The following is a 12,285-nucleotide window of genomic DNA, read 5'->3' as shown; positions in this document are numbered from 1 at the left end:
AATTTTGCAGCTGGAAACGACACTACCCACAATCCATTGCGCTCCCTGTTGCGGAAGTCGCCCCGGTGAAGCCTGGCGAAAAGTGAATGAGGTAAATATCACATTACTTTTCAGTTGTTTAGCGTTGAAAGTTACCCCTTTCTTTAAGATGTCGACCCTGGATTCATGTATTGTCTCTTCAGGCGGGTTTTATGTTTTGAATTCGTGGTTTTGTAGTTTGCTTTAAGAACATTACTTGATGAACTGTCAGTGCAATGTAGTTTTTGTTTGTTTGTGTCTTGTTTCACGCGGGATAAACTCTCCGCAGATGTTAAATGTTACGAGTCGGAGTGTTGTTGTTCTTTGCTTCATTTTCCGTAGTGTCACCTTTAGTTAAACACAGGCTACGAGCTAACAGCGGCTAGCATCAGCAAGCATGTTCCCTTTGACCTCAGAAACTTTGACACGTCACGTACGTACGTAAGGTCACGCCGTTTTACACGAAAGGAACTAAAGTGTGGCTGAAAAAACACAGTCCCGGGATTTTACTGGTGTATCTTTTACAGACTTGCATGGTTTAGGCGTTCAGGGTTCATAGTTTTGAATGCAAACAGATAAAAAAATAAGGCCCATAATCAATGGAGAAGTGTTAAACCCTTAACTCCCACCTGAACCGAGCACATTTTCTCCAGTTTGGCTTTACCCCAGTCCTAAAGCTTCTGGAAAAAAGCTGTGAAAATAGAAACAAAACTGAGACGAAAACAATGATGGAAATGTGACAAAAATGTGAGAAAACCTTGACAAAAAGTGACGAAAAATTGATGAAAAAGTGGCAAAAATGTCACAAAAAATGACAAAAATGTGATGAAAATTTGACAAAAACATTACAAAAAATGACAAAAATGTGGCAAAAAATGTGACAAAAAATGACCAAAAAAATGACCAAAAAAATGACAAAAATGTGACAAAATGTGATGAAAAATTTACGAAAAAAAAGGACAAAAATTTGATAAAAATTTTACCAAAAAATTGCTAAAATTTGACAAAAATTACAAAAACATGACAAAAATGTGATAAAAATTTGACACAAAAAAGACAAAAAAAAAGTCAAAAAATGACCAAAAAATGTAACAAAATGTGTCAAAAATGTGATAAAAAATTGACAAAAATTTGATAAAAAATTTACAGAAAAATTACAAAAAATTGACAAAAAAATGACAAAAACATGACAAAGATGTGATAAAAAATTGACAAAAAAGTGATAAAAAATTGACTAAAAAATTACAAAAATGTGACAAAAAATGTCACATTTTTCCATCATTTTTTTACCCAACAAAAAAATTATGGAAGAAAAAAATCTGATGACGTGAGGAAAAAGATTCTCTCGGTTCAGGCGGGAGTTAAGAGGTGCACCTGCCTGGATCCAAGTTAAGCTCTAAATGTTCTAACGCATTTCACAGGCAAGCTAAGTTTGTAGAGCACAATTCGTACAAATAATTCACAGAGAAGGATTAAAAGTGAATAAGCGACATTAATGCACTTAGAAGGCAAATGAATCCCAAAAACAAATCGAAGAGTGCAGATGTAATACTTTCAGAGTCACATCAGGGTTTCCGCAGGGCGTTTCAAGTTTGCTTTTTAGTGATAATTTGAGCAGAATTCACTTGAATTCTGCTCAAATTATCACTAAAAAGCAAACTTTTTTTTTTTCAACACTCGAGTGTTGCTTGATCGCAAGGCAATTCTTCTTTCAGTACCAATTTTATTAAAGGTTTTTTTTAGTGTTTCTGGATGGAATGTATACGTAACCATGGGGACAGTCCCATCAGCAGTTAAAGCAGTGGTTCTGGACCGTCCTGGAGGCCACCACAATGGACAGTCAGGGCGTCATGCTGACCTCCCATACGCCCGCGGTGTCACTCAAAGGTCAAATACGCATTGAAATGAACTTTTTCCCTGTAAAAAGTTGCATAATGTTTATGTCCTGGTTTGTGTGAGGCACTGGATGTACATTTTATGGCGGTACCTTTGTTCTTTGTTTTGTCGTAAAAGGATAAGATTTAGTTAATGAGTGCTGTGTTCGTGTTGCAATGGAGAAAAACCTGTTTGCTTTTTAATGATATCTAAGGCCTTAATTTGAGCAGAATTCACTTAATGACTTGAAACGCCCTACGGAAACCCTGATGTGACTCTGGAAGTATTACATCTGCACTCTTCGATTTGTTTTTAGGATTCATTTGCCTTCTAAGTGCATTAATGTCACTTTTAATCCTTCTCTGTGACTTATTTGTACGAATTGTGCTCTACAAACTTAGCTTGCCTGTGAAATGTATTAGAACATTTAGAGCTTAACTTGGATCCAGGCAGGTTCACCTCTTAACTCCCGCCTGAACCGAGAGGATCTTTTTCCTCACGTCATCAGAATTTTTTTTTTTCCATCATTTTTGTGTTGGGTTTTCAACTAATTTTTGTAACTTTTTTGTCATTTTTTGTCATTTTTTTAGTCAATTTTTATCACATTTATGTCATGTTTTTTGTCATTTTTTGGTCAAATTTTTGAATTTTTTCTGTCCAATTTTTATCACATTTTTCTCATTTTTTGGTCAATTTTTTTATCACATTTTGACACATTTTGTCAATTTTTTTTTGTCATTTTTTGGTCTTTTTTGTCACATTTTTGTCATTTTTTTTGTCATTTTTTGTCACATTTTTTGCCACATTTTTGTCACTTTTTGTCACAATTTTGTCATTTTTTGAATCACATTTTTGTCATTTTTTATCATTTTTTCGTCCATTTTTTGTCAATTTCTTGTGACATTTTTGCCACTTTTTCATCGATTTTCCGTCACTTTTTTGTCAATGTTTTCTCACTTTTTTGTCACATTTCCATCATTGTTTCCGTCTCAGTTTTGTTGCTATTTTCACAGCTTTTTTCCAGAAGCTTTTGGGGTAAAGCCAAACTGGAGAAAATATGCTCGGTTCAGGTGGGAGTTAAGGGGTTAAATGTCCAGCAGCAGCATTAACATCTGAGAATATCCCAAAGCATGACCTGTTGATTTTGATATTTGCTCATTGTGACCGTTCAAGGTCTTGTTCAGATGTTCTGTCGTCGTCTCCTGTTGTGAATCGTGTTGAATGATGTTTTTGTTTCGACGCAGGTGGTTCCAGGTCCATGTATGTAGACCTCGCGTAGAGCCGTCATGCCCCTGGAGGTGAAATGGCCGTTCCCGCAGGGCCCCCCGCTGTCCTGGAGGATCTCTGCCTCGGTGGTGATCGGGATGGTCGGGTCCTACTCCTATTTCTGGACCAGTGAGTAACGAAGGTCATTGTTTTCTCCGTCGGCGTGATTGAACTAAGGCAGCTGTTCTCCCTGTGTCTCCTCAGAGTACATGAACCAGCTGACGGTCCATAACCAGGAGACGCTGCTGGAGGCGGTGGACAGACGACCCTCAGACACTCCCCTCATCACTCTGTCCAACCACCAGTCCTGCATGGACGACCCGCACCTGTTCGGTAAAGACAGTACTTTGATTTAAGTACTCGCCGATGCCGAGTACCGATACGAGTACAAGGCATTTTCTTCATTCTTACTTTTTTCACAGCAGATTGGTTTGTAATTTTTTTTTATGTCACAGATATCAATGAAACCAATCTGTAGGTCCTATTTTCTGCAGGTGCAGGAGTCATCGTCACAATGTGAGGAAAATGGTTGTTAAAGTTACACTTTAACCTCTTACCACCCGCCAAAACCAAATGCATTCTCTCCTCTTTGCCATTGTCGTCACTTTTTATTTCCCTTATGTGTTTTTGTCACTTTTTGTCACTTTTTTGCTGGATTTTTGTCACTTTTTTGCTGGATTTTTGTCATTTTTTGGTGGATTTTTGTCACTTTTGTTGCTGGATTTTTGTCACTTTTTTGCTGGATTTTTGTCATTTTTTTTGCTGGATTTTTGTCACTTTTTTTCACTTTTTTGCTGGATTTTTGTCACTTTTTTGCTGGATTTTTGTCATTTTTTGCTGGATTTTTGTCACTTTTGTTGCTGGATTTTTGTCACTTTTTTGCTGGATTTTTGTCATTTTTTTTGCTGGATTTTTGTCACTTTTTTGCTGGATTTTTGTCACTTTTTTGCTGGATTTTTGTCACTTTTTTGCTGGATTTTTGTCATTTTTTTGCTGGTTTTTTGTCTTTTTTTTTGCTGGATTTTTGTCACTTTTTTGCTGGATTTTTGTCACTTTTTTGCAGGATTTTTGTCACTTTTTTGCTGGATTTTTGTCAATTTTCATCCTCATTTTCTTCTCGTTTTTTGTCGCTATTTTGAAGAACAGGAGAAAACATGTTCAGGTGGGAGTTAAGAGGTTAACAAATTAGTGGAGAAACAACAACCCATTACAATAGTTAAACATATTTTTGTGAAGCTTAGTGATTTGTTTCCAGGTAAAAGACATGATAATTTGCCCGTAGCATCTCCTCAAAAAGGAAACGCTGTCATCTAACATTGCTCTCTTTTCTCCTCAGGGGTTTTAAAGCTCAGACATTTGTGGAATATCAACAAGATGCGCTGGTGAGTCCCTCGTAAATGTCTCGTTACATTTCATTATTGTTACCGTATGTTCTGGACTATACGTCACGCAATAGTCAAATATTGCCTAATGAAGAAATAACAACAGGCTGAATAGGCCTTTAAACTTCGAATAGTCCCTTTAAATGAAACACAATTTTTCACTCTTTTTTTGCCATTTTCTGGTGGAACATAAACTTATTTATCACATAAATAAAGTCAAGTCTAAATCAGGTCCATATGGTTATTTTCCCACAGCAGATTGTTCAGTAGAAGTGAAAAAACGGCAGTTGTAGCTAGCCGTTAGCATTAGCGCGATGCTAGCATGAAGCTTCAAGTTAGCATTCTCCGTTATTTATGTATTTATGGGCTGTTGAACCACTTTGCTCCTCCCCATGTCTCTGTATCTTTATTTAGTAGAAAACTATACTCAGAATTGAGAATTTGTTAACCTCTTAACTCCCGCCTGAACCGAGAGGATCTTTTTCCTCACGTCATCAGATTTTTTTTCCATCATTTTTTTGTTGGGTATTCAACTCATTTTTGTAACTTTTTTGGCATTTTTTTGTCACATTTTTGTAATTTTTTTGTCAAATTTTTATCAAATTTTTGTAATTTTCATGTCACATTTTTTCACATTTTTTGTCATTTTTTTGTCAAATTTTTGTCATTTTTTGTCACATTTAGTCACATTTTTGCCATTTTTTGGTCAAATTTTTATCATATTTTTGTCATATTTTTGTCACATTTTATCACATTTTTTGTAGTTTTTTGTCATTTTTTTGTCTGTTTTTTGTCCATTTTTTGTCACATTTTTGTCACATTTTTGTCAATTTTTTATCACATTTTTGTAATTTTTTGTCACATTTTTTGTCATTTTTTGTCACATTTTTGTCATATTTTTGTCACATTTTTTGTCATTTTTTGTTATTTTTTTGTCATTTTTTGTCACATATTTGTCATTTTTTCGTCAATTTTTCATCAATTTTTTGTCATTATTTGTCACATTTAGTCACATTTTTGCAATTTCTTTTGCCATTTTTTGGTCAAATTTTTATCAAATTTTTGTCACATTTTAGTAATTTTTTGGTCACATTTTTGTCATTTTTTTGTCCATTTTTTTGTCAATGTCTTGTGATATTTTTGCCACTTTTTCATCCATTTTTCGTCCCTTTTTTGTCAACGTTTTCTCACTTTTTTGTCACATTTCCATCATTGTTTTCGTCTCAGTTCTGTCGCTATTTTCACAGCTTTTTTCCAGAAGCTTTTGGACTGGGGTAAAGCACAAACTGGAGAAAATGTGCTCGGTTCAGGTGGGAGTTAAGGGGTTGAAAGCAGTTTTTTTTTGTCACATTTTTGTAATTTTTTGTCATTTTTTTATCGAATTTTTGTCAATTTTTTGTCATTTTTTTATCAAATTTTTGACATTTTTTTGGTCATTTTTTGCCACATTTTTGTCAATTTTCTTGTCACATTTTTTCACATTTTTTGTCATTTTTTGTCACATTGTTGTAATTTTTTCGTCAATTTTTCATCAATTTTTTGTCATTTTTTTCACATTTAGTCAAATTTTTGCCATTTTTTTGTCAATTTTGTATCACATTTTTGTCAAATTTTTTGGGCATTTTTTGTCACATTTTTGTCATTTTTTCATCAATTTCTTTGTCAATTTCTTGTGACATTTTTGCCACTTTTTCATCAATTTTCCATCCCTTTTTTGTCAATGTTTTCGTCACTTTTTTGTCACATTTCCATCATTGTTTTCATCTCAGTTCTGTCGCTATTTTCACAGCTTTTTCCCAGAAGCTTTTGGACTTGGGGTAAAGCACAAACTGGAGAAAATGTGCTCGGTTCAGCTGGGAGTCAAGGGGTTGAAAGCAGTTTTTTAATAATTGGGAGAAAGTTTAGATTTTTCTCCAAATCGTTTCCCCCCTTAACTGTTTTCAAACATGACCACATATGGGAGATTCCAGAGATGCCGTCTGTATCTATATCATGAAGAACATACCAAACTCTCCGAATCAATCGCCTTGGGAACTACCAGGGTACGATGTTTTATCTCTCATTTCCCTCAGGACGCCGACGGCCGCGGACATCTGCTTCACCAAAGAGCTCTACTCCAAGTTTTTCAGTCGCGGCAAGTGCGTCCCGGTCGTCAGAGGTAAAAAACGCTCCACTTTCCGATTCACCGTTACCCGCTTTCCCCCCTGCACACGATCCCTTCATCTCGCTGTTGTTTTGTAGGCGACGGAGTTTACCAGAAAGGCATGGACTTCGTGCTGGAGGCGCTGAACAGAGGAGAATGGGTGCACATGTTTCCCGAAGGTTTGCAAACGCCGACTAGTATTTCAGTTTTGTAAAGGATTCCCTCTAAGTTGCTTCACTTTTGAACTTTTAACAGGGAAGGTTAACATGACAGACGAGTTCATACGGTTAAAATGGGGTAAGCGGCTGCTGAAATACGGATTAGTAGGATTGTATGTAGTGTTAAACGACTCCCCTGTTGTGTTTCAGGCGTCGGTCGGCTTCTCGCAGAGTGTTCGCTGAATCCGATAATCGTACCGCTCTGGCACGTGGGTGAGTGAAGCTGCAGCATTTTTAGCTTCATCTTTTATTCATTTCGTAGCAAAGAAATAAACATTCAACAGAATAGACCCTTTAACTGTGTTGTAAGATTTGTATTGTAAGATTTTATTTTTACCATAAACAAAACATAAAAACACAAACTCATTTTAAATTAGGCTGTCCGAAAAGGAGTGGGGGGGAAGTAAACTCTTATTTAGTCCCACCCCTTTTAAGTACTGTCAGTCTCTTGTTTTGTTTACTTTTTAGGCTTCTTTAACCTCTTAACTCCCGCCTGAACCGAGAGGATCTTTTTCCTCACGTCATCAAATTTTTTTTTCCATCATTTTTTTGTTGGGGATTCAACTCATTTTTGTAACTTTTTTGTCTTTTTGTCGTCAATTTTCTATCACATTTTTGTCCTTTTTTTGTCACATTTTTGTAATTTTTTGTCAATTTTTTGTCAATTTTTTGTCACGTTTTTGTCAATTTTTTGTCATTTTTTGTCAAATTTTTATATTTTTGTATTTTTTTGTAACATTTTTGTCACATTTTTGTCATTTGTTTTGTCATTTTGTATCACATTTTTGTCATATTTTTTTTGTCACATTTTTTGTCACATTTTTGTCATTTTTTCTTCAATTTTTTTGTCACATTTTTTCGTCAACTTTTTTCGTCCATTTTTTATCAATTGTCATTTGTTTGTCACATTTTTGTCATTTTTTCGTCAATTTCTTGTGACATTTTTGCCACTTTTTCATAAATTTTTCGTCACATTTTTGTCACATTTTTGTTAAATTTTTGTAATTTTTTGGTATTTTTTTGTCACATTTTTGTCATTTATTTGTCACATTTTTGTCATTTTTTTGTCATTTTTTGTTACATTTTTGTCATTTTTTTGGTCATTTTTTTGTCACATTTTTGTCATTTTTTTGTCACATTTTTGTCATTTTATTGTCATTTTCTTGTGACATTTTTGCCACTTTTTCATAAATTTTTCGTCACTTTTTTGTCACATTTCCATCATTGTTCTCAGTTTTGTTGCTTTTTTCACAGCTTTTTTTCCCAGAAGCTTTTTGGACTGGGGTAAAGCCAAACTGGAGAAAATGTGCTCGGTTCAGGTGGGAGTTACGGGGTTAAAACAATAATTTGAGCACTGTGATCTAAATCAAGTTGTCATATACAGTGTGAAAACTACCTACCAATCAACATCAGGTTTACAACACAACAGCTGAACATGAAAAGTCAGAGATTTTCTTCCGATACTTAGAGAAAATCCATCCTTTGTATTGATATTTAAACTGTGTGATATTTGGACATGGTTTGAGGTCTACGTGTAATTTATTCCATATTTTAGGACCACAAACGGACACACAGAAACTTTTTCTGGATGTCCGGGCATGGGCAATTTTAAAGTGATCCAAGCCCCTTAAATTATACTTTCCTTCTCTTTCAGAAATCAACTGCTGATTTTTTAGAGGTAGTTGCTTATTTTTAGCTTTGTACATTAACTGAGCAGTTTAAAAAGTTATCATGTCTTGAAGTTTTAGAATCTTGGCTTTAATAAACAGTGGATTGCCAGCGTTATAAATTGCTCTTATTGCTCTTTTTTGAAGGATGAATATTGGTTATAAAGTCGTTTTGTAATTATTCCCCCAAATTTCAGCACAATATGTCAAGTAAGGCGAGAGAAGAGAAAAATAAGGCGTTTGTAAAGCCACTCAAAGACAGCCACTTTTAAGAAAGTCTCTTGGCATCGGTAAATATCGGTGGATCCTCAAACCCCGGTATCGATAACGCAGTATCGGTAGCAAAACAGCTGGATCGGCACAGTATGCTCCAATAAATCAATCAGGTTTAGTGAAAAAAAAAAAAAAAAAGGCAAGGGGTACTTGAGAGACCGATATTGATGTCAAATGAATGAAATAAAGAAATAAGATTGATTACAATAATCCTGAGCAAAACTGAGCACTGATTCCACTGTTCTAATATTGTTCTACCATGTTTTATTTTAGGTCTGAGTGACGTTCTGCCAAATGAGACGCCTTACATTCCTCGGACTGGAAAGGTAACAGCTTCGATCTGAATAAACATGTTCCAAACGTCCTGTATTTAACGTTCTCTCTTCCAGAGGATCACTGTCCTTGTGGGGAAACCGTTCAGCGTGAAAGAGCTCGTCGAATCTCTACGAGCGGAAAACAAGTCGCAGGTACGTTTTTGTCTTGGAGTCACATTAATACATGTGGCTCTTATTGTTAGTGGACATGTTATTTATGGTTTTATCTAATTGGCGAAAATCCCTTGAACGTTTGGAGTCTGTAGGAGCTAAAGTGGCTATGTCGTTGCATGAGTGGAGCAAAAATCTCATTTGGTGAAAACCAGCCCTAAAGTTTTGTACCGAGTGCGCAGCACATTTCTCCGCTCTTCTGTACCGAGCGGGTGCTAGTGAATGAGCTTATAATCAGGTCAGTTCGGTAAAGCTCTAACCCACAGCCTGAAGTAAAGCTGCCTTAGGAGGAACACTGCTGTGGGAAGTACGGTCCACTGAGCGCTATCCTCTTCTTCTTACTGCAGACTTTGTCTTGTTATGATACAATATTTAATTTATCTGTAATCTGTTCATCACTATTCACATGGTGTCTCCTGTCCCACTCCCCCTCGGGAGTGCCTGACTAGATCGAACGGAGGAACCCGGGTGAACGAAAAAGTGGAAAAAATGTCACAAAAATGTCGCAAGAAACAAATGACAAAAAAATGACAAAAAATGACAATTAATGGATAAAAAAAATTGATTTTTCATCTATTTTTTTACCACAAAAATGTCGCAAGAAACAAATGACAAAAATATCACAAAAAATGTCTAAAATGTGACAAAATGTGACAAAATAATCACAAAAATGTGACAAAAAATGACAAAAATCATGACAAAAATCATGACAAAAATAATGACAAAAAATGACAATAAAATTACAAAAAATGACAAAAAATTTACGAAGAAATGACAAAAATCATGACAAAAAATGACAAAAATCATGACAAAAATCATGACAAAAATATAACAAAAAATGACAAAAATCATGACAAAAAATGACAAAAATCATGAAAAAAATGTGACAAAATAATTACAAAAATGTGACAAAATAATTACAAAAATGTGACAAAATAATTACAAAAATGTGACAAAAAATGACAAAAAAACATAACAAAAATGTGACAAAAAAATGACAAAAAATTGATGTAAACATGACCAAAAAATGACAAAAATGTGACAAAATCATTACAAAAATGTGACAAAAAATGACAAAAAAATGACAAAAAAGTTTTTAAAAAAAATTGTTGAAGCGCATTACATTTGACTTTCTGTAGAAACCCTGTGATGACACCATTGCGTTAAATTGCATAATTTCTTTGCAGCTGGAGATGAGGAAGACTTTGACCGACTTCATCCAGGTGGAGCTTCGCAGTCTGAAACCACAGGCCGAAGCTCTGCACCGACAGAACGAGCCCAAGTCCTGATCCTCGCCCACTTTATGGACCTAAACGATGGGCGGGTTTGTGCCGGACTCGACTGAAAACGCTCTTGGTTTTCAACAATCAAGGAGGAGGAACATGACCACTTGAAGAATTTTATAATCTGTTTTTATCAAATGGGTAGTGCTTATTATTTATTATATGATCTGGCGATGTAGTTGCTCACCCTTCACCCACTAACCAGAGGATTTCTAGTATGGCTGGACTTCTGCCTGGTTTATGGCTATAATCACTTTCATTTCTGGGCCTATCATGAAAAAAACAAACCATTATTCACACATTTCACTAAACGCACACAAAATCACCTAGAAGTGGTGACGTTATTCAAGCATATGGGCAAAAATTAATCAGGTTCCACGTGGGTTTTGTGTTTTGCTCCCACAGATCACGCGCACGCTGGAATACACACGACTGAAACATTTTGTAAGCCGCGATGAGAACAATGTGTACAAATGAATAGAATTGTTCAGAGGTGCCAAGGCAAATACTAGAGGAAAGAAGCAGCTAAAAGACAACTATGAAGGTAAGCAACAGGCTAGTGTTATTCTAACAGCAGCCTAAGTTGTGCTAACAGCGGCTAAATGCTATCAGCAAAATCACCTTTGTCAACAGTGATATGATGTGAAGTATAAAATCCGTATGACCTGAGTGTTCATAGTGAGGGCTTTCCTCGTGTTCACGTCACGTTGGTCTTGGTTCACGCTTTAGCCACGGCCAGAGGTCGGTCCCAAAACTTGTGCCTGGTCATAACGGTTATTGCAGTATTCAATTTGATCCGTCCGTTTGGGGAACGTATTCCCCCATCTCTCAGTTTTTCAGAGTAAAGGATCCGGGAACTATTTTAGTGGATGATAGAGATGATGTAATGGTAGCTGATATCGGAGCCGATACTGGAAAATATAATATATCAGGTATCGGGTACAAATATTGGATATTTGTAGCCGCTTTAAAGCAGTACTAAGTAACGTGTTTACCTTAATAAATCCTCCCCGTAGTCCCTGTGGGGGTGATATAAGTGTTTATGGGATGATTGGAGGGTCTTTCATCTCCCCCTGGTGTCTCTGGACAGAAAACCATGTTTGCAACTTCACTGCCACCGGGCCGGAGAAAGCAATACACACTAATGGAATCACGAAGAAGCTAACATGCTAACGGGCAAAGCTAACTGCAGGCTAACGTCACTTTAAACAGTATTTACAGCAAAGTTTGAGTGAAAAAAAATATTTCCATTGTATAATTGGATGCACAGTAACCCTCTCTCCCTTCGCCTTTCCTGTCAGCGTAGCATTTACTCTCCAAGACAATTAATACGTTAAAAAATCGTAACTTGCTACTACACCTGCAGTTGCGCTTATGGCCTCTAGGGGGGAGAGTTACTTAGTACTGCTTTAAAAACACAACTTTCACCGACTAAATCTAAGTGAATATGGACATGCCTTATTTTGCAGGGCAGAACCTGAGAATTCAGTCGCTGAGTTGTTTTAACCTCCACAAACGCATTTTTGTTCACTGTGCAAAATGCCACAGCTAGCAACAGCATAGATACAGACGGCATCTCGTCATAGAAGGGGGCGTGGCTTCGCCGAGGGGGAAAATAGAATCTTTAGAGAAACACAATTTTTCACGCTTTTTACCCATTTTCTGGTGGAATATC

At 36.1% G+C, this 12,285-nt stretch overlaps 1 protein-coding gene across 1 annotated transcript; it reads left to right on the top strand.

Moving 5' to 3' along the window:
• Window positions 1–10,665, top strand: tafazzin (tafazzin, phospholipid-lysophospholipid transacylase). Its single transcript, XM_079581051.1, has 11 exons — window positions 1–91; window positions 3,138–3,288; window positions 3,364–3,492; window positions 4,496–4,541; window positions 6,614–6,699; window positions 6,783–6,863; window positions 6,940–6,981; window positions 7,053–7,115; window positions 9,116–9,168; window positions 9,232–9,309; window positions 10,515–10,665. Exons 2-11 carry the CDS (start codon window positions 3,180–3,182, stop codon window positions 10,614–10,616), a joined length of 789 nt encoding a protein of 262 aa, XP_079437177.1. The 5' UTR covers window positions 1–91; window positions 3,138–3,179; the 3' UTR covers window positions 10,617–10,665.
• The last annotated feature ends 1,620 nt before the right edge of the window (window positions 10,666–12,285 follow it).

Source organism: Gobius niger (assembly GCF_951799975.1).
Source record: "Gobius niger genome assembly, chromosome: 22".
Taxonomy (NCBI): Eukaryota; Metazoa; Chordata; class Actinopteri; order Gobiiformes; family Gobiidae; genus Gobius; species Gobius niger.
The sequence above is the reverse complement of the archived record's forward strand: the minus strand, read 5'-3'. Positions and strand labels throughout refer to the sequence as shown.